The sequence below is a fragment of the Setaria viridis genome, chromosome 2, assembly GCF_005286985.2.
Source record: "Setaria viridis chromosome 2, Setaria_viridis_v4.0, whole genome shotgun sequence".
Lineage (NCBI taxonomy): Eukaryota > Viridiplantae > Streptophyta > Magnoliopsida > Poales > Poaceae > Setaria > Setaria viridis.
Genome location: NC_048264.2, coordinates 23,597,509 through 23,618,907, shown reverse-complemented (window position 1 = coordinate 23,618,907; position 21,399 = coordinate 23,597,509). Strand labels below are relative to the sequence as shown.

Below are 21,399 nucleotides of genomic sequence, written 5' to 3'. Positions count from 1 at the left end.
AAAGAATTGGCCGAAAATTTGATGATATCATTGACCAAAATGATGAGCTAACTAAGAAAATTGAGGTCAAGGTAAAACTACCTCTAACAAGGCATCCACATCCTTTCAAAATAAATCCAAAAAGGATGCCTCTACTTCATGCATTAATTTAATTGATAAATCTTGCTCACCACGTTGCAATGAGACTTGTGCCAAGAATGTTGTTGTAGAAACATGTGATGATCTCATTGCTCAAGAAAATGATGAGGTCAAGCAAGAAGTGGAAAGGCTCATGAAGGACTTGAGAAGGCTCAAGGGCAAGGTGAAGGCTAATGAGAGCAAGAAACAACCTTCTGAAGTTAACCGTCCCAAGATGGTGAAGAAGCTTGAGAAGGGTGCAACCATTACTTGTTACTCATGCCAACAAGAAGATCACAAGTCCTATGAGTGCAAGAACAAGAAGGGGGAGCAAAAGAAGAAGGTCAACTCCAACCTCAAGAAGAAAGATGACAAGGCGGTGGCTCACTTGATCAATAAGCAAGACAAGGGGTGGAACCAACCTATTTGGGTGCCCAAGGAAATCAAACATCCGATGTGACCGAACTATAAATGAGGACTAATTCGCGAGATGAATTTATTAAGCCTAATTAGTCCATGATTAGCCCATGTGATGCTACAGTAAACATGTGCTAATTATGAATTAATTAGGCTTAATAGATTCGTCTCGCGAATTAGCCCTCGTTTATGCCATTAGTTTTATAATTAGTTCACATTTAGTCTTTCTAATTGGTATTCAAATATCCGATGTGACCCGAAATTTTTAGTTCACGGATGTAAACACCCTAACTCATGTTAGGAAATAATTTAATAAATTAATGCATCCAATGTGAGGAATATTAGTTATTTTCCATAGTTTTATGAAAAAAATTTGGCACCATAAAAATTTTAAACTGCAAGTATTCAAATGTGGTTTTAAGAAAAATGGATTCATCTTCATTTATGTATCACTAGGAAAGGTTTTCATGATTTTTGAGGTGATTCGAAGGTTATTTCGCAAGTGCGTACAGAACAATGCGCCTAGAAAATATTTCTTCTAATATACTACTGCCTCCAACTAAAATTACTATTTGTTTTGGCATATCTAGATACATATCAAAAAGCTATGTATCTAAAAAAGTCAAATAGAAATTTAGAATGAAGGAAATATACTACAAAGAGATCTTCGCAAAAGGAAAAAAAATGTAGAGGAATAAAAAGCTACTTCCTACACCGAAGAGCTAACTTAGGGCTAGGGATAAGGTTCGTGCTTACGAAATTGGTCTCGAGCATTTCACAGCCTTGCCCACAAATAAATTTTATTTGATTGCCTCTCAAGCGTGAAGCCAAGGGAACGTGACACGCTCCAAACTGTTCGTCTATGCCCAGTAGAGGCGTACAAAAAATGAGTGCATCTTGCTTCGGTTTGCCGAGCATAGAGGGCACAACAATTCTGTTTCCAGATAAAAGGAAAAAAAGACTAATTCTGAGATGTACAAGGACAAGCATTGAAGTGCTAAATCTGCACATACCTAGCAAAGTTGACCAGATCATGATCATCTGACAGAATTAAAACATCAATCAAGTAGTTGAAGATTGGAGCCAGGTATTCCAAATGAATTGAACCCTATAGTAAAATTCCCCATGAATCGTTTGGAACTAAAAAAATCCTAATATAAGGAATTGGAATAGCATGTTCCACATAACTTCTAGAAATGATTTAACTTGAGGTACAAGTTTTATCTTTTCCTTTGTTCCCATCTCTATTACTCCTGCACAGCAAGATTTCAAAAAAGCCTGCTAGAATCAATTAAAGCAAAACATGCATAGCAAGATTTCACATCAGTTCGTTGCTTCTCCCGGATGCCAGGTATCAGTATATAACTCGCATCCATACACTGTCAACCATTACTCCATTAGTAACTCATGCTGCATGAGAGCAATTTCTTCTATGTTGTTTACACATACAGATGGGGCTTCTTACACATAGCAGCTCTCGTCGCCAGTACCAAGGTTTTGCAGAGTGTCTATGCATCCTTGTTAATTGTAACTAAAGGTGCAAAGGATTGCGCGTTAATCAGAGTACTTGGAGGCTGAAATCTGTTTTTTCCTGTTAGGCCCTCTTGGAGAGATGAGAGTCTCCCTAATAAGCGAGTTCCTGCAATCAGAATCAACCTTCATATTCAGCAAACAGAATCAACCTTCACATTCAGCAAAAAGCAAAACCAAGGAGCAGCCATTACGTTTCACAAAAAGAAAAAAAAGGAACAGCCATTACAATTAGTTTATGTGCAGTTAGAAGTTAGAACTGGGTTCACGATTGGCTGCTCACCAATCAAATAACCGTTTACAGAAGCAAAAAGGACCACAACAATCTAATGCATACATTCAACAGCTTAAACATACCTTGACCAAGGAAGCATATTGACAATCAATGCAAACCCCTCTAGTGGTACTACCTTCATAACCCACTCTATCACTAAAGGTGCCCATTAAAAAGTTGGCATGGTGTAGACTACACAGAACCAGTACAATGGTTATCCAGAAATAGTCGATCTACAAAGATTTTCCTATAAAATTTAGCTAAAATTAGAAAGCTACTAATGGCATTTTCCTTGTCCGCCATACTGTAGAATGTACATGTAGATAGTGACTTCTTTGCAGAAAACTGATTTTCATTTTCTCAGACATAACATTGTTCTAGATATTTGAATGTAAGGTTTGCAACGATTTGCACTACAAAGGGATATTACTTAATCGTCTATCCCTACATGATACCTACGGCCTAGGCATTAAACATATGTACTCCCTCCGTTTCAAAATTGTTGTCATTCTAGCTTTGTCCTAAGTCAAACACTTCTATCTTTGACAAGTAGTTCCTAGAAATTTGTATAGTTTAAGAATATGTGAATTATATATTATGAAATAGATTTCTCATGGTGAATCTAAAAACATAAATCTTATGACGCTAAACGGTACACTTTTTTAAAAAATTGACAATCAAAATAGAAAAGCTTGACTTAAGACAAAACTAGAATGACAACTATTATGAAACGGAGGGAGTACAATATGATGCTAACTGTACACAACTACATAATCAGCTGCACTCCACATTGATTTTCTGATTTAAAGCTCTACCACAAGTTATAATTGTTAGTGTAATCCTTGTTGCATGTTAGTGTGGGTCATGTCTTGCCTTAGAGTACAAGTCAAGTTGTCTTCAGGTGCAAATCAACAAGTCAAGTCTTTGCCTTACGTTGTTAGGAAAAGCCTTAAGTCTTCATTAGCAAGCCATGGGGCTGTCTTGTTCTATAAAATGAGAGGTGGTGCAGCAAGTGAAAAGAAGAGAGAAGGGGGAGCAGTTTAGTGTGTGAGTGAGAGAGTGGGATTAATGTTGTGAGTGGACAGTGGTGGTGAGTAAAGCTGATCAGTTTGTGGGTGAAGCAAGTTGATCAATGTGTGGGTGAAGCACGGAGTGCGTGCATAGTGAAGCATGATTAGTATACAGCGTGTGGCTGTATGCAATGTGGAGCCCGTGCATGCAACGTGTGGCTGTGTTGGTGAGCTAGCTGTGTGAGTGTTCTTAGCCGGGTTGTGCGGCTGAGTCACAGCTTAGCGTGTGCGTGTTTGTGGTGTTAAAATATGTGTAACCATCGTGTTGTAGTGTGGTGATATAGTGCAAAAGTGGGTGCTGGTGTGCAGCGTGACATAATGTGTGTGCTCTCCATCTGTGAGTGTTTTTCTAGTGTTAAGAGTGGGTAGTGTGATCATGGGAGCTGGTGAGGCTTAACAGTAATAAACTGCTGGAACATAGTTTAAATAGGGCCCTGAACTAACAGTTCAACTCATGGCATGGCAGCTTCAAGGAAAAGCTTGTCCAGCCGATACCATGATTATATCTAGGCTTGTCATGGAAATAAAAAGAAAGACATTGACTGCTTGTAAATCTGTGGAAATTTAAAGCGTCTAATACTAACCAACCATTTAGTGGTGACAACCATAACCTGGACAGTCCTGATTTCCACATAAACCAGAGAGTGATGTTTCATTCTCAAAAACTGTGCTTGGATTAAAAGTAGATGCACAGGCAACAACAGAACATGAACATATAAAGGAGCAGAGGGAACCTCTTCCAGGACGTTGTGAAAGCAGTTATGAAGAGAAGGTTCAGCAACGTAAGCATGTGATGCAGAGGTGCAGTTAATATGCCCAGAATTAAATTTACAGCACATGCCTCTAAATCTACAATGACAAACAAAGAAACATAAAGTTAGCTCACGTGGATCAATTATAGCAATTACAAATCTAAAAATGTACTGCAATAATAGAATGTAGCAATAACGAGCAATCAGGGCGATGATCTATTGCACAGTTGGGGCAAACACAAGTAGAACTCAGAAGTCTTTAGCCCTAACCTTAATGAGCTAAAGATCAACTTAGTATGATTCTGTTTACATGATTCAAATTAATACTACTGCTATCCAAGAAAATAGACCTAGCGGACCCCCTCTCTCTTTTTTTTAAATAAAGCGGACCCCTTCTGATAAGAGCATTTTTTTGACACCTCTCCACTGGTTACAACTGTAGGACCTGTTCATCCCTCTGACAACAGCTTGTTTGCATTTCTTAGAACCCCTGTTTTTCCTTCCTTTCTATTGAGCAAAACATTATAAATAAACACCAAGTGAATCACTCAGTTTTGTGAAGAATCTAACCCTACATAAGGGGAGCTATAAACCATAGAATCCATCTGTCAGCACTCAGCAGCATCAGAAGAAATAAAACTCAGAAAACATGTTTAATGTCCAACCCAGCCTCCCAGGAGTTTGCACCAGCCAAACATACAAAGTCAAACTAGTATACCAACGGACTGGTTTTCCACTGTGGACAGTAGAGAGGAGGCGAAAGGAGAGCTCATCGATTCCGGCCACATCTGGCCCCTTTCCTGCCGTCTCCAGTATGCCGGTTGCATGGATCAGGGTGAGGACCCATCCTTGTACAGATCTACTAGCTTTTAGTCTCTTTAGTATCATTTTAGATGTACTTTCAAGCTCCTCCTGGTTTTGCCACCCATCACCTTTCCTTGGAGGTGATTTGTTCTCTGGCATCGGTCAGTAGCTTGCCTTTTGTCTTCCTCGTTATCCTCCCCAATGAGTGTACTCCCCCCTTTTCTTCTCTTCTGTTGCTTCAGACAAGGTACAGCAGAGGTGTTCTTGCTGTTGTGCTTCTGTTGCTGTGTGTACCCATGGATGCTAAATTCCTGGTTAGGGTCGATCCCTATATGCTGATCCCCATGGTTGACTGGGGAACTCTCCTTTGGTTGAGCGACTTGAGCCCATTGTTGTTCCCTCCAAATCTACGGCTAGAACCCCTATTACCTCGATGACAGGTGCTGGATTTGAGGTGACGGCTGGGTGGACCGCTGGCCAGTCTATCGGTCAGCACTGATCCCATCAACGACGCTGTGGTTCGGCTTGCCGATCACACCGCAAGGTTCCCTTGTGGATGGAGGTATCCATGGTTGTTGTCCAATATCTGCAGCCTTGGTAGAGTTCGTCTTTCTGCTCGGAGTGTCTTACATGCGGAGAGCAGCAGTCTTTGTTGGCGGCTGCGATGCTCTTGGAAGAACTATAATGTTGTTTGCTATTTTCTTTTAGGTCTTTCTAGCCTGCCAAAAGGACTTTTATGCAATTTCTACCTTGGGCAAGGGCCCTTGTGTAAAAAGGCAGTGTACCTCCTGGGCATTTATCCTTAAAAAAAACTAGTATACCAACCAAGTAGCAAACTGAAACTGCAACCTTTGCCAACAGGAGATTGGACACAGTAAAGCAATTCAAAGATTATCTATAGACATCTGAATGCAATTTTCTGTTTATAACTTCCCCTACCATCCTGGAGACAAAAAATTGAACCTGGCTAATCAAGATCCAATGCAAGGTAGGTATCACTGAAAAAAAAAAAGATCCAATGCAAGGTAGGTATCACTCAGACTTTGTCTAATTATGCCTAGATTCAAACCATGTTCATCAGAGACCTACCAATGGTAGGAAAGTAATACCTCATGAGTCATGAATATTGTCCCCAGCAGAGGAATTCAAGCCCATGCTTGCACTGTTGTGTTGAAGAAACCTAAGCTTCCCTTCCTGTTGTTCACCATAAGCATATCAGCAGATCATAAATGATTCCATTTTTGTAGCTGATCTGACTTTTTAGTTACCTTAGTCCCATAAACAAGACCTGCTCCAGGGGAAGGATGAAAACATGCAACATTGACTTCGTCTCCAGCACTAGGAAGAACTCTTACAAGCTCCATGTCTGAAACTCTATACACCTATGATAGTGGAAAGTAACGACGATATTAATGCATACAGATTCTAAAACCACGAGGTTGTGCTGCAATATAATTACAGTTAGTAAAGTGCATATACTTTCAACAATCATAAATAAGTATTGTGAAAGCAAAAGCAGATTGGCCATCATTCGCATAATAGTTTATTAATTCATATAGTTGCTAGTAAGTAACTAACATGCTTACCCCAACTTGCTTGGGAGGCATTGTTGTTCCTGCCATTAGTTATTAATTAGCAACCAAGATATGTTCTACAGTAAGTTAACCATATATACCTCCAAGACTCTGTACAAAGGAATTCTCGTCTCCCCATCAATTAAAATGGTCCTCAACAGTGAGTTATGTTGCCGACCATATGCCAATAGTATGTGTTCTGATGTAGGTGAAAACTGCATTGTATGAAAAATATCACGAGGCAGAAAAAACAAACTTCACTCACATAAAGCCAAATTAAATAATCAGAACTGCAGATTTATAACACATAAGATCACGCATTGCTCTGATGCTAAAGGACAATCAGATTGACAGTTCACAAGATTGATATATAATCATCCGACGTTAAGTTAACGGTCTCAGAAGAGGAGGAATATGTGAGAATGTGTATCTGTTGCTTTAAACAAGCAACCATCACACAGATAATGAAACAAATAACCTTAAAAAAAGAATGGAAGGGATAATAAAAATTGAATAAAAGTTAAGCAGTGAGCCAGTGAGCTGCCAATATCGCTCTAGAAAGGAATACATGGGAACACATATTTGCCTCTTAAAACAAGCAACCACCTCATAAATAAAACAATAACACACAGCTGAAAAAACAAAGTTCAAAAAAATAACCTGGACGGAAGTTAAACAGTGAGCAGCCTTTACTGCTCTAGATGCAAGAACTGTCCCAAACCTAGAAGGGCATAACTGAAACATTTATATTAACCGGTCCATTTGTAAATAGCCAGATAAAGGATAGATGATGAAAAGTGCAGCAGCAAGCATACTAACGTTGCCTTCTCAAGTGAATAGACCCGAAGCTCATATACAATTTGGCGAGAGGGAAGTGTGTGACGAGTTGGTGATGTTCCAGCCCCAGTAGAATCATAATTGTCATGCAATTGACTTCCATGGTCACCGTCTCTTTGTGGCAGCACACATGCAACACAAGCAACCAAAAATCGTCCACAGGGGGAAAAATGGGTACCCATTTCACTGCAGTAAATGTAATTGTAACTTCAAGTAAATAAGTCTCAAGCTTCAGCTGCAAATGTGATAGAAATGCAATGCAATGTCATCAAGACAGCTAAACAATATAGTTAAAATGTACAAATTGCAGCTGTTACTGTTTTCTAGTGTAAAACTAATAGCAGCTGATTGCCACTAATAGCTATGAACTAGTTCAGGATTAGCATAAGAAATAATAAAGAATCAGCCTTTTGTGTGTCGTGCATCAAATACATTAAGAAACAGCAGTAAAAGATCTAGTCAGTGATGCACAAGAATGTTTAAAGTGAAAGAAGGAACATTGTGGCACCTGCAAAGTACGGCATGAGGAACTGTCAAGAGGCATGCCTCAGGCTCTAATGCAATAAATGGATCCTTGATGTTGTGACGCCATATTCTTAGTTTCACCGCACAAGGTAATTCAGTGCCATTATCAAGCAGAGAGGTAGCTCGCTCTGACCCAACACCAAATGAGACAGCATGAGTACCAAGAAGGGAGCCCCCAACCCCAGGTACAGAGGTCATTGACCCATCAAAACTATCAGCATTGACTGGAACTGATGATGAAGCACCAACATGCTCAAAATTATGTGTGTATGGTAGTTCACTAATCAAGTTATCTACCCCAGAACTGCCAAGGAGAGGTATGTCTCTGAAAGCATAATTTTTCAGAAGTGCAGGGGTCATTGTTGAATCTTCAGAATCACGGTCGTGAACCTGTGAATGGACCTACTGATGAGTTTAATCACAACACATTAGACGAGGAAAAGTGTGACTGCAGTGGACACAAAATTCCACCTCTGCTGTAAGTAGATATGGAGCAGCATGGGGGTGAAACTGCACAGCTCTCAGTGAACGGCGTGTTCTTAGTATCATTGGAGGGTCCAAAGCTCTGCTATTGTAGTCCCATATGAACAACTGAAACGTGCGTTTGTAGTTTGGACATTAGTATATATTATTTAAATAATTAATGCTGAGTCAAGAAAAATAGATTCTTTAGTAAATTCAACTAAAATTCTCAGTTCTCACTTTGTGACCTGATGCAACGGCCATAAGCTCCCCTGTTGCATGAAATGCAATTGACGCAATTGGCCTATCTGTAGAACAAATTTAAATTTTAATAAGTTTTAAAGAGTGTTGCTTCAGAAAAATCCATAATTAGGGAAAAATAATGGGTCTGTCAAGAATGATTACAGAAGCCAAGTACTGTAGTGCAGTGTGATGTTTTAGCATCCCAGAGACGAACTTCACAATCCAAACTTCCACTAGCAAGAATATCAGAATGCAGAGGATGGAATCTAACCTGGAAAATAAACCCACTTTAATACATAAAACCTCAGAATAAAATTGGTTTGCAAGAAACAGTATTTTTCATATTGAGATTAGCTTCATTTTAGCAAATACTTTATAATTCTTCCCTGAACTAATAAGTTTCTGGTGAATAAGTTTGTTGTGAAATAGAATTCACAACATTGAAACATAGATGACAGGTTAGTATTAAACTGTTGATCACTAAATAAACATTACGAACAAAACTATTTAGAAGAGATTTAAGCACATGAGGAAACAAAATACAGTAAGAATAACGCTACCGTACCACCCATGGAGTGCGCTGATGCCCTTGCAATACTTTCAAACATTTCCCAGTTTGGTAGTCGATTATTTTAACGGTATGGTCACCACTGGGGATAAATAGATGTTAGTCTACATGTTTTTTGGTATCTATAGATTGTATATTCAGCAAGTTAATGAACCTACTGCGTAGATGCAAGGACTCTTCCATCTGGACTGAACGCAGCTGCAATGGTTGCCCTTGAAGCAGGCACAAGAGGGCAATATTTGGCACACCAGCAGTGCAAGGACTGTGATTCTGCCCTGTAAAATTAAAGTAAAAAAAGCTTATAAAATCATTAATTAAAGCAAACAGTGTGAGCTTTTATAAAAAATAATTCTTAAATACTCATTTTGGTAAAAGAAAAATGACCGCTTACCAATAAAGGAGATCGTGCTGAGCATCTGTAACCCAAAATTCTAATTCAGTGGAACCAGTATCACATCTTGGAGTTTTGGTCCACTGAGTTTTAGCTTGGTGTTTTGTTCGAGGTGAGACCTCCCGCTGAGCTAATAGATCAAAAATGTTTCTGATAATAAGATAGGGAAAAAGAGTCACGCTCAGCAGATAATTGCATCTTAGTTAGAAGGAAACTGTTTGGTAACAGATATTTTTCATTGGCGCTTTATAAGCAGAACCTCACTCAATATATTTCAACAGGATAAATAATAGGAAGCAAACCACAATTTGGGGTTCTAGTATACCTGCCACAGGGTATTCATACCCTCTCCCCAAATCCACACCCACTTCAAATGGGGAGGGTATGGGTAGAAAATTATATACCCATTAGAAATGGGGAGGTTACAATTTATCCATTGGATATGTGTGTGTGGCACAAAGTTAATTATCCATTGGATATGGGTGGGATTGGGGAGGGTAAGGAGTGGATAATAATTATTTGGATTTGGGTGTGAACAAGAGTGGGTTTGCCCATACCCTCCCCAGTGGCAGGTATAGTTCTAGGTACCTTGACATAATGCAACAAAAGTTTCTGCAGCTCAAAATACTAGAAAACAGCAATATGTAAGCATCAGTTTTACCTTTGCCTTGATCTTCTTGCTGTTGATGCTTCATGTCTAGAAACTGAACTAGAAACTGATTCAGGAGCTGAAGTGTGCTTCCAGTTTTGTATCCAACTTTCTGTCATTTCAGAAATTTAACAAATCCCACCTAAAATGAATTTAACAAATACAGCCATAAATGTGGTGTTCATTACCTCTTAACATTATAACATGATAATAACTGAGAAATTTGCAGAATGCATCATGAATTTAACAAATACAGCCATAAATGTGGTGTTCATTACCTCTTAACATTATAACATGATAATAACTGAGAAATTTGCAGAACGATGCATTCAGCAAAAAATGAATTTAACAACGTAGGGAGGATACTAGCACAAATGTCCAAAGCTATGGAGCCTCAGGGCACCATATGCTTTGATATTCTTAACATGGCCAGTGGTGACAAATATTGATTCCTGATTTGAAACAATCATCTCATTTGCAAAATAGGTGTTATAGATTTCAAGTTAGAGCCACGGATGATCATACTGCAATAATAATTTGTACACCCATGATGAAATTTACCACCATGGGGTCTATAGCCTATGCTCTCGCATAGATACATGCATGCTCCCTCCACAAGATCACATTCCTTTTTGTGATCCTTAGGTAGCCAACATAATCATACACCATAGGCAAACGTAAACACCAGCAAGCAATAGACTATCAGCATACTACATGATAAGGGTGGGATACGTAAACATGGGAAGTTTAATTCTGCATCATACTTGCAAGTAGAAACCAACAACCACGACGACCTCCGTGCACGAAAAAAACGCAATGGAGCGAGCTCCAGTAGCCGGTGGCCTGCGAGAGCACCTGCTATTGGACAAGGCACAAACAAATGCATAATACGGCCAACACAGAGGACGGGCAGCAAATTGAACGAACAAATAAGTAGGCGAGGGTAAGAGGATGATCCTGATTTGGGAAATTCAGACCGAAAAATGGATCACGGATCCGGTGGCAGCAGCAAAACCGATGGCCTAGGTACTACCACTCCCAACCCCAATCCGCCGCCCCCTAGGTGCCTAGGTACTACCACCCCGCTCCAAACCGACCGACCGAACCCCACCCCTTCGCCCTCCTCCGGAGCCGAAAGCGAATTACAGCCGCAGGAATTCGTCGGAAAAGGAAGCGCGAATCGCCCACGGCAACGAGCCGCAGCGTGGAATTACCTGAGCTTGCGAGGGCGATGGTTGCCCAGCGACGGCGGCCCAGCTCCCGGCGTTACCACCTCCCGCGGCGGCCCGGGGGCGGGCCGGAGCAGCCGGAACGTAAGGGTGGGCGTGGGGATGGAGGCCGCGCCCCTGCCGCGCGCCGCCGGCTTGCAAGGGAAAACCAAACCCTGACAAGCTTGTAACGGCAACAAGACAGCAGGGGAAACAAAACGGGACACGGCAGACTGGGGTCGAGGAGGGAGGAGCGGAAATGTCTCGCGCACGCGGAAATTGTGTGCTGCCCCCGTTCAAATCTGGGGAATTGTCTCCACTCTGCAGGTACATTTGAGGGAGGAGGAAAGTCGATTGCATCCTCAGCTTCACGCCTTCTGAATATTTTGTTTTCTCTACATGCATGTACTGCAACCATCCTGAAATTTTGCACAATAATGCAATGCTTTATTCCCCATTGGTAGAATTTTTTGCTCATAGTAATTTTTTTTGGAGATTTTGTGGAATTAAGCTAAGGGCAGAATTGCCTTTTTCCTTCTCCAATGTTCTTATAGACAAAACCACGATTTCTTATAGACAGCCACGTTGAACTTATATCATCAAGACAAATTCGCCTCTCATTTTAAATTTTTGTCTTCCCACCTTTGATAACTCAAATACACCACTTACAATGCGTTAATTGATACCTACAAGGATCCATTGCAGCAGCCCACTGTTACATGTCTAAATTTTGCATGCTGAAGACGCAATACATAATGATTGATCTGTACATAGACCACAGCCCACTGTTACAAGTCTAAAGAACTGGTAGCTAATATTGCAAACCCATCAGTGCAAAACTGTAAACACTATGCATACTTGGGTACGAGGCACAGGAAATTCCCAACACTCTTGTCAAATTTTCTTACTGGAAGGAGGATAAGATGTTATTATGGACGGGGTCGGATAGGTGTTCAACCAGGTTCTGAACAGGGCCCTTGCCAGTCACAGCCGCCTGAATGTAAAATCCAAGCCATGCTACCATCGCCAGGCGACCGTTCTTGATCTCCTTCACCTTGAGCTCTTCAAATGCCACAGGATCTTTGGACAGGCCCAAGGGATCAAAAAGCGCTCCTCCTGGGTAGTTTATGTCACCAGGAAGATATATTCCCAGTGGTTCTAGTGCCTCGATCCCACAGTACCTCGCATATTCAGGTCCAACCTGCAGAAAAATCATGCGATGGTGATCTTATCGAGTGTATTTATTAACCATTTGAAACAAGGAATAGCAAGGGAATGATGTGGCAGTGGAATATTCTTACAGGTTCAAGGAATTTCTGTGAAGTGACTGTCTAGGTTTCCAAAGCGTTTACAAACATTTTTTTTTATAAAAATCAATGAAACAGCTGGATACCTCCATATGTGCAGCATAAAAGAAAAATACAAAACAAAATGGCACCAATACCTTACAAGGTCAATGAATTTTCGTGGAGTACCTCTTTATATTTTCAAATTGTCTAGACATCAGTAACAACGAAATCACTGAGACAGCAACACCTAAACTGCTGGTGAGATCTACAAATCTAAATGCACAGGAAGAAGAGAATAAGGAAGACAATATTACCATCAAGAGGGCTTGACAGATAGCAATTACGATGACACCTTGACCTCCAGCAATACGGAATCCAGGAATCCCAAGGTAATCAAGGGTATCACCCTGTAACATCGAGTGAACAATATAAGGGGAAAATGCTAGATGAAAACGACCTTGAGAATATTCTATAACATCCAACAAAGATATTTTTCTTTCAAAAAACTCTTCAAAAATTCCAGATGTAGTGGATTGCATGTTCTACACCTTTTCAAATCTGATGGTCCTCTCAATAACATTTTGAAGATAATAAAAAATGTATAAGCAGTGAAATGGTGTTTTGACAGCTTGGCATTTATTTTTCTGTTTTTCTGTATTGCAGATGTGATAAAATTTATATTCGAATCTGTCTTTTCACTTTTTGTTCAAAATTTCTAAGTTTGATTTTCATGAAAGTTCTAGATACCGCTGTAAAGCAACACAACAAAAAAAATTGTATCAATTACAAATAAAATCCCATGTTTGTTAGTAGAGCATGCATGCCTATTTGTTGGCAGCTATAGCTCCCTCTATTGTATCTCCAAGATGCTAGAGCAAACAAGAAGGCTGATCTGCCAGCATTTTTAGATTTTTTTTAGTTTCGTCAGGAACTGCGACAATGCATTGCTTAGTGGGCAACAGGTCATGCTAGGTTTTTTTTCCAGTTCTGGAATTTGCAGCAATGCAGATGACTAAATTTCAGATGCTGAACATCTATTTGCCTATAGTGAGTTAGGAGCAAATGGAAGGGATGAATCATGCAAAAGTGAATGACAAAAGAAAAAACCACATTGTGTTGTGATATGCCAGACTTAATCTTCTAAACGTGCAATGTACAATTCTAGTATAGAAATTATGAATTATGCTACATGAATTCAAAATTGGCAAATGTGAGCACTGAGCACCAATGTTTTACCTGAAGTTTTGCATAACCAACTTTCCACCAGACAGGCTCAACAAAATGAACTAACCCAAATAGATCTAATAGCTCAGGAATAACAACACCGAGAGCAGCAAGCATGGCCCACCGACAATGCAAAATCTCAAAGCTGCAAGGTATCTAGTTGGTCATTACTAGGAAAGTATATATTGTACAGAGAAAAGTAAAAGCACTAACAAAGCTACAATGAAAAGGTATATACATCATGGTTTCAGAACTGATGGTTGGTTTTGTGAAGCTGCCAAAAGCAGCAGCCTTGTTGATCACAACTAGGAAAGTATAAACTGTGCAGGGAAAGTTGAAGGGACTTACAAATCTACAATGAAAAAATAATCACATCATGATTACAAGAGAAATAGTTGGCTTTAAAAGCTGGCCAAAGCAGGACACCATAATGCTTCACTGATAGGGACAAGCACAACAATATATTGCCTGGTTACACGATACCAACATACATATAGTAGATGCTATAGGTTCCATCAATGAAGGAATTGTTTAATTTCGTATGAGTATAGCACACTAGCACTACCTGAAGCAGACAAACAAGCTAGATGCAATGTGCCGGTTGGAATCATGCGGGTACTAATTGCTGTTCTAGTGCTACTTGTTTAAGGGAGACAAAAGAAGGCAATACAATTAACTGATGAGAAAGAACAATGGTGACATACTTAAAGTAGTTTGCGAAAGCAACGGGATCCCTGCCCAGACCTGCTATATCGAACCCATAATCTCCCGGGTATTCTCCCGTCAAATGCTCAGGGTAGTTGTAAGGCACGGGACCAAGCCACCGCGGCCGATCTCCGCCGTACCAAAAGCTGCAATGGTTCCAGCAAATTTGGAGTCAGCTAGCTGCCTATCTCAGACAAATGAAACGTTGTTTTCCCCCTTCTATTGAAGCAATAGGATGGTACCTGTTGTTGCGGGCGTCGCGCGCGGCAGCGCGGAGCGCGTCGGCCTCGGCGGCTGCGGCGGCCTTCCTTTCCTCGAGGCGGCGGCGGAGGCGGGCGCCGAGGGGGCTGTTGGCAAGGGCCTTGACGGCGGTGAAGGGGATGGCGGAGAACACCAGGACGCCAGCCAGCTCCTGCCACGACGCCCGCACTGGCGTGGGACTCCGCCGCCGCCTCAGCCTCTGACGGGCGACGGCGCCGGGCGGCGCGGCGGAGCGGAGGAGGAGCGGCGGCGGCAAAGGAGGCATGGAGCTGCGGAGGTTGGACCCACTTGACAGTGTCAGGAGGAAAATGCTCGAGCCGAACCGGCTCGAGGAGACCGGAAGGAGGAGGGGGCAGCGCCGCAGCCACGTGTCGGGAAAAACAATCACAAGCTGCTGGGCCCCGAGGGCTCCCGGGCGCGCTAGCCCTTGCCATCAGGTTCTTTTCTTTTTCTTTCTCCTCCGGAAATGCAAATACGGCAACCCGCGAGTCCACGAAAAACTACGATCCAGCCGTTTTGAAAAAGATCCAATAAAAAAATAATTTTAGAAATTTGGCAGCCCTAATTAGTCCTTTCCCCTTTATTTTCATAATAGGGAATTCACTTTCACATTTATAGAGTATTAGGAAGAGTTGATGCAGCAGATTCCCTTTCCTATTTTTCCTTTTCAACTTCTCTTGCGCACGGGATCCACATGTCAGTGATATAATTATTTTTCTTTTTTTCTTCTTATCCTTTTCCTTTCTTCCCTCTTCCTAGCCAGGGATGAGCAGCTAGAGGGTGGCTAGCGTAGGGCCGGAGGGCAGCATGCGGTGGTGGCCCGAGCAAGGCTCGTCGCCATGTAGGCGACCGGCTGCGGGTGGGCAGTTGAGCGGTATCTGGTCAGGGGCAGGCAAGTGAGCGGTCAGGGCATGCTGGCGAGCGGCGCGTGGCGACGACCGTAGTGGATAGCCAGCAGGTACAGCGCAGGCTAAGTAGGGGTGGAGCCAGGAATTAGACTTAGGGGGCTAAGCTAAGGCAAATCAAATTGAGAGACAATGATTTTGTTTGGGACAATGTCTACGAGGTGGCAGCAGTTAAAACTAGAGAATTACAAAACCTAATTACTAGAAAAACATTATTTGAAGGCTAAATGATAGTGATTGTCCTAAATAATTATTGATAAGTCTACATAATTGATGACTTAGTAAGTACTAACCTTGGATATATGGATCATTAGGGGGGCAATGGCCCCAGCGAGCCTCCATGGCTCCGCCCCTAAGGCTATGCATGGTTAGCAGTCGGCCTCGCGGGCAAAGTGTAGGGCTATGCACGGGCAGCGGCCGGCCCCATGCGGCATCTCTGCAGCGGCCGGCGATGTTGGAGGGCGGCGCGGCTGGCACCGACGGTGCCGGCATGGAGGGTTGGCAGATCGTGCGGTCAGGAATCACATGCGGTTGTAGAAAAGGGGGAGAAAGGGAGAAGGAAAAGGAGAGGGTAAATTTCCCTTTAGAAAGGGGAGAGGGAGGGGATAAATGGGATTGAGAAAAAAAAATAAAGGGGAAAGGAATTTGTTACAGCACGTTTTATGCTTCTCAATCCTCTTTTATGGCTGAAAAGTGAAAATTGGAAAGGGGATCTTTTGAAGTTGCTCTAGGGATCGTGTTCCATTTACATGTTAAAAATAAACTTCTGATCGTGATTTTGGACAAAGTCTGATTAGTTAAATCCACACAACAAACAATAAACTAGAGTATCGCACTCTTAACGAGACAGATGGAGTAGGGTATTCCGGGTCATAATGGTTAATAAGAACAAATTTCTATTGTTAAAATAAATGCAAAGCAAAATTATTACTAGAGAAGCGAGTATTCCGGGTCATAATGGTTAATAAGAACAAATTTCTATTGTTAAAATAAATGCAAAGCAAAATTATTACTAGAAATAAATGCAAAGCAAAATTATTACTAGAGAAGCAGAGAAAATGTAATAAAAGAAAAAAGTCCATTTTACTCCCCTCACCTATCCACTTTGTCTGCTTAACCCTTAACAAAATTTAGGCTTACCTTACTTCCCTGAACTATTTTATTTGGTCTAATCTAGATTTATCTTTTTTCTCCATGAATGAGTTGAATTTTGAATTCAAATTTTGTGAGCAGATACAAAACATGATACCTTATGTTAAAAAATTATACTACGAATTTTCATAATTACTTTCATAGGTTAAAAATACTTAATACAAAATTGATCTTAGATATACAAAACTATATGAAAAGTAACCATAAAAAATTCTAAAGTATTTTTTAATGTAGAGCATCAAGTTATAAATCAAGTGACAAAAATCTGAAATTAAAACTCAACTTGTACGTGAAGTAAAAAAAAAATGTAATGAGGAGGTAGATTGGACCAAATGATATAGTTAGGGTAAAGTGAGTCTAAATTTTACTTAAGGGTTAAATGAACAAAATAAATACATATATAGAATGCTAACTGCGGCAGCGATGCAGGAGTAGTCACTGCTGCAGCAAAAGAATGCTAACCAAATGGACTTTTTCTAAAGAATGCTAACTGCAGCAGCGATGTTGGTGTAGTCCCTTCTGGATCCGGAAATTTTCCTATGCGCCGAAAACCGCCAGGGAAATAGTAAAAAATCGTCAGAAAAATAAATTCTTTCGGGCAACCGACAGGCAAATACCGACGGGGATAGAGAACGAGGAGTTATCATGTCACCGTAAAAAATATACTCGACACACAGGAAACAGTGGTTTTCAGTAGTGAGTCCCTAGTGATCATAATTAATTAACCACTAGTCAAAATTTCGTTGTCCCTAATAAGTGCGCAGTGCAAAATTAAAGATAGATAATATTCCACTTTCTACCATGGCTGAAGAAAGAAACAATTGAATATATCATCAGATCATGCTGATCGAGTCACACTCCATATTCCTTATGTTGATGGACTACTAGTAGTACTAGCTAACCAATCCGCTCGCTCATCAGTTAGAAGCTAGCTAGCAGCTAATCAGCCGGGAAAGCTCTCATGGCGTGGCTCGCCGTTGCAGACTGACTAGGACGACATCCCAAGATGGACGGACGACGTTAACGTTATTGTATGAATCAGATTCCCCACAAGATGGATTCGTAGTCAATTCACTACTCTCACTCTCTCTCCAACGCACTCAGTTACATGCTCACACATATCAGTCTCACTCTCGGTTACTCAGCTTGATCTCGGCTATTTTTACGTATCCATGGATGCCGCAAGCAAGAAAGCCTACGTCATCGCCATCACGGTGCAGGTGATCTTGACGGGGATGGCGGTGATATCCAAGGCGGCTTTCAACGCCGGGATGAGCACCTTCGTCTTCGTCTTCTACCGGCAGGCGGCCGGCTCCATCCTCATGCTGCCTCTTGCCCTCTTTCTCCAAAGGTGATCTGACAACCACCTACGAGCTCCTACTATATATTCCCAATGACACCCTTGAGATAGATAGCTGATCAAACAAAGGTGCCCGCGGACGTCCTGAGTCTGTTGCTTCTCATCTAATCCTTCGCAGGAAGAATGCGTGGTCGATGCCGTTTCCGTGGTTGCTCAAGCTCTTCTTGTGTGCCTTAGTCGGGTATGTACCTCGATCGGATTACCGTACGTATACTTTCTGTTTCGTTCGTCCAAACTAGGAAAACGGTATCCGTGCATGGCACAATCAAATTATACTTTGCAGTTTGTAGCTACCTTTTGGCACTCACTGCTGCTCTTGATTTCTCTAGGAACACGCTGAGCTTGAGCCTGTACCATGTAAGCCTCAAGTTCACATCGGCGACAGTGGCTGCAGCAGCAGGCAACTCGATGCCCGTCGTCACCTTCTGCTTGGCGCTGCTACTAAGGTACACCAGGCTCACCAGCAATGGGTAGCTGCTAATTGACTTGCCTCAGTATGAATAAATGAATAATTACATGCTTAATTTGGATTAATTGCCATTGCACGACAGGATGGAGGTGGTGAAGTTGAATGCCTCCGGCATAGCCAAGCTCGCTGGTGTGGCGCTCTGCCTCGCCGGTGTCTTCGCCATCGCCTTCTACTCCGGGCCTGCACTTAGCCCTGTCAACCATCAGCGCGCCTTCCACACCCACGCTTCCGTCTCCGGGCACGCAAACGCCTCTTCCAAGACGACATGGATCGAAGGGACGTTCCTCATGGTCCTCGCCAACATGGCATGGTCCGTATCCATCGTCTGGCAGGTCTCAACCTCTTAATTTCACTGTCAGTGCCTGCATGAATGAGCTGTTCAGAAGATCAGAACTCCTGATTAACTGGTAAATTAAATTAAATGCAATGTATTCTGTCAATGCAGGCTGCTCTGCTCAAGGAGTTGCCGAACAAGATGCTGGTGGCCACTGGGCTCTGCGTTTTCAGTGCTGTGCAATCCTTCATCGTTGCAGTGGCAGTCGAGAGGGACTTCTCCAGGTGGCAGCTCCGGCTGGACGTCAGCTTGCTCGCCGTCGTCTACGCTGTAATAATCATTGTCCTCTCGCATTCATTATATGCAGCTAGTTCTTGTTTCTTGGGTACACATTTCAACTCCTATAGCACCAGCATCCTCTTTTTAGCTACCCCGCCTCGCCAGCATGCAATTCCCTGTAGATTTAATTCTGCTAAAGCCTTTGTTTGTTGGGTTAAGAATTACTAAGTTCAGTAGTGACTTCTGAGGGATCTAGCAAGATTGTCCTACTTTAACCATTTCTGCAGCTAGTATTAAATAGGTTAACTTGCTGCTACAATAACCAACACGCCAACTTACTTTGTAGTTTTGGATGGATCAACAAATTTCTCAGGGTTTTGTGGTGGCTGGAGTGTCCTACTACCTTCAAGCATGGTGCCTGGAGATGAAAGGCCCAGTCTTCTTCGCCGTCTGGACCCCGCTATGCTTCGTCCTCACAATCTTCTGCTCTTCCTTCTTCCTGGGAGAGATTGTTCCCCTTGGCAGGTAATGAGAATCACGACAAAGGATGGGGTGCGTAATAAATCATAATTCTAACGAGTCTATGGAACCAAAGAATCTTATTTCTTTTCGCTTTTGTTTTGAGGGCAGTGTTGTGGGTGGAATCCTGCTAGTTGGAGGCCTCTACAGCTTGCTGTGGGGTAAGCACAAGGAGACTCCGGCTGTGTCCCGCGGTCAGGTGAATATGAGAGATTGTGCGCAAGATGAGGAGGAGCACAATGAACCAAACAAGTATGAGCTAGAGGAAGCAACATCAGCATCTGCAGGTGAACAGGAAGTCTGATGGATCACTGAAGCAAGCATGTGGGTCAAAACCACTTAAAGAGCGATTCCCAAGTTTGTATAATATTACTTACTATCCTCGCACGACTGTGGCTAACGTTATGAATCAAATGTCACTGAATATTTCCTTTCAAAGGGTGTTAATTGGGGATAAATTGGTGGCTTGGAATAACATGGTGGCTAAAGTAGCTGACTACTAGCTAACTACTAAGAGAGACAGGTTCCATTGGGAGCTACATAATAACAGCATGTTTTCGGGTTCGGTCTATGTACCAATATATGATGAACCAGGGTACCCCTTTCACCCAAAATTTTATTTGGAAATTTAAAATTCCTCTAAAAATAAAGATTTTCCTTTGGTTCATCCAGCGGGTAGTAACAAAGGATAATCTAGTCAAGAGAAATTGGAAGGGTAGTAAAAAATGTTGCTTTCCTGATAGTAACGAGACAATCAAGCATCTGTGTTTTGATTGTCATCATGCAAAAGCTACTTGGAGGATTGTTTATATTGCTACCGGGTTGACTCCACCTAGGTCTATAAATCATATGCTATGGAATTGGTTAACGGGCATAGATAATAAGATAACATGTTTGATCTTTGTGGGGGTTGCTGCTCTTATGTGGGCGATTCGGTGTACTCGAAATGGTATAATTTTTGAGGAAAAAAAGTTCACCTCTTTTATGCAGCGGTATTCAAGGAGCTTATTGGCTACGATTTTGGTCCCTGTTGCAGCGTGAAGACACAAGGGAATCAGTTCAAGTGGCGAGCAAAGCACTGGAAATCATCGCTTTGGATATCTTCGTCAAAAACGGATGGAGAAGTAATAATAGATTTTGCTTATAATTTTTTTCTCTTAAGATAAGTGAACTTTTATTTTTCATTTTGGTGATCAGCTTTTAAGCTGAATTTCCTATAAGAACTTGGCTATACGCGGTTGCAAAGGGTAGAGACAATTCCATTTTCTATAAAACTTGAAGCAAGCATGTTACCCACCTGTGCTAGAGAAATGATCATTATAGTCCCGGTTGGGAAACCTCAAAGAGCTCGGTTTTCCCAATCGGGACTAAGAATTCAGGAGTAAGTCCCGACCTAGTTTCGGTTATTGCACCCGGAACTAAAGAGTTTTGCGATAAAAAAAGTATTAGAAATTCCCGGAAAGCTCCCATAAATCACGTGATTTTTCGCGCAAAATATGCACGTGCATGGTGCGTGGGATTCGAACCCCCTGTTGCCTCAC

General features: G+C 41.8%; 3 protein-coding genes across 14 annotated transcripts; 1 reads left to right on the top strand and 2 right to left on the bottom strand.

Moving 5' to 3' along the window:
* Window positions 1–1,800: 1,800 nt before the first annotated feature.
* Window positions 1,801–11,666, bottom strand: LOC117843551 (uncharacterized). 7 transcript variants are annotated; one of them, XM_034724179.2, is made up of 17 exons: window positions 11,428–11,665; window positions 10,978–11,068; window positions 10,226–10,355; window positions 9,565–9,714; window positions 9,332–9,448; window positions 9,171–9,255; window positions 8,768–8,876; window positions 8,603–8,670; window positions 8,372–8,491; window positions 7,884–8,290; window positions 7,358–7,561; window positions 7,199–7,259; window positions 6,640–6,753; window positions 6,233–6,346; window positions 6,074–6,158; window positions 4,143–4,257; window positions 1,801–2,173 (listed from the first exon to the last, which is right to left on the bottom strand). In XM_034724179.2, exons 3-15 carry the CDS (start codon window positions 10,330–10,332, stop codon window positions 6,075–6,077), a joined length of 1,740 nt encoding a protein of 579 aa, XP_034580070.1. In that variant the 5' UTR covers window positions 10,333–10,355; window positions 10,978–11,068; window positions 11,428–11,665; the 3' UTR covers window positions 1,801–2,173; window positions 4,143–4,257; window position 6,074. The 7 variants fall into 7 exon arrangements, with proteins under 7 accessions (XP_034580070.1, XP_072148280.1, XP_034580072.1 ...); XM_072292179.1 differs by lacking the exon at window positions 11,428–11,665 and adding an exon at window positions 5,904–5,962 and having other exon boundaries at window positions 10,978–11,288; XM_034724181.2 differs by lacking the exon at window positions 10,978–11,068 and having other exon boundaries at window positions 11,428–11,666.
* Window positions 11,667–12,006: 340 nt separating this feature from the next.
* Window positions 12,007–15,165, bottom strand: LOC117843554 (chlorophyll a-b binding protein 7, chloroplastic). Its single transcript, XM_034724190.2, has 5 exons — window positions 14,882–15,165; window positions 14,639–14,785; window positions 13,947–14,079; window positions 13,025–13,117; window positions 12,007–12,622 (listed from the first exon to the last, which is right to left on the bottom strand). Exons 1-5 carry the CDS (start codon window positions 15,163–15,165, stop codon window positions 12,326–12,328), a joined length of 954 nt encoding a protein of 317 aa, XP_034580081.1. The 3' UTR covers window positions 12,007–12,325.
* Window positions 15,164–21,150, top strand: LOC117843553 (WAT1-related protein At5g64700). 6 transcript variants are annotated; one of them, XR_004637762.2, is made up of 9 exons: window positions 15,164–15,337; window positions 18,103–18,308; window positions 18,436–18,498; window positions 18,647–18,763; window positions 18,869–19,118; window positions 19,232–19,390; window positions 19,713–19,864; window positions 19,970–20,215; window positions 20,895–21,150. XR_004637762.2 is itself a non-coding variant. In XM_034724186.2 (9 exons), exons 1-8 carry the CDS (start codon window positions 15,164–15,166, stop codon window positions 20,160–20,162), a joined length of 1,314 nt encoding a protein of 437 aa, XP_034580077.1. In that variant the 3' UTR covers window positions 20,163–20,182; window positions 20,895–21,150. The 6 variants fall into 6 exon arrangements, 4 of the variants coding, with proteins under 4 accessions (XP_034580077.1, XP_034580079.1, XP_072148282.1 ...); XR_004637761.2 differs by having other exon boundaries at window positions 20,849–21,150; XM_034724186.2 differs by having other exon boundaries at window positions 19,970–20,182.
* The last annotated feature ends 249 nt before the right edge of the window (window positions 21,151–21,399 follow it).

Coding starts and splice junctions, on each gene's coding strand:
- LOC117843551 (XM_034724181.2), bottom strand. CDS start 10,332: ATGACAGAAAGTTGGATACAAAACTGGAAGCACACTTCAGCTCCTGAA. Junction 9,449..9,564: donor CAGCACGATCTCCTTTATTG/GTAAGCGGTCAT, acceptor TTAATTTTACAG/GGCAGAATCACAGTCCTTGC. Junction 7,260..7,357: donor TATTCACTTGAGAAGGCAAC/GTTAGTATGCTT, acceptor ATGCCCTTCTAG/GTTTGGGACAGTTCTTGCAT.
- LOC117843554 (XM_034724190.2), bottom strand. CDS start 15,165: ATGCCTCCTTTGCCGCCGCCGCTCCTCCTCCGCTCCGCCGCGCCGCCC. Junction 14,786..14,881: donor CGCGACGCCCGCAACAACAG/GTACCATCCTAT, acceptor GAACCATTGCAG/CTTTTGGTACGGCGGAGATC. Junction 14,080..14,638: donor GCTTTCGCAAACTACTTTAA/GTATGTCACCAT, acceptor GATACCTTGCAG/CTTTGAGATTTTGCATTGTC.
- LOC117843553 (XM_034724186.2), top strand. CDS start 15,164: ATGGAGCTGCGGAGGTTGGACCCACTTGACAGTGTCAGGAGGAAAATG. Junction 19,119..19,231: donor CCGTATCCATCGTCTGGCAG/GTCTCAACCTCT, acceptor CTGTCAATGCAG/GCTGCTCTGCTCAAGGAGTT. Junction 19,865..19,969: donor GAGATTGTTCCCCTTGGCAG/GTAATGAGAATC, acceptor TTTTGAGGGCAG/TGTTGTGGGTGGAATCCTGC.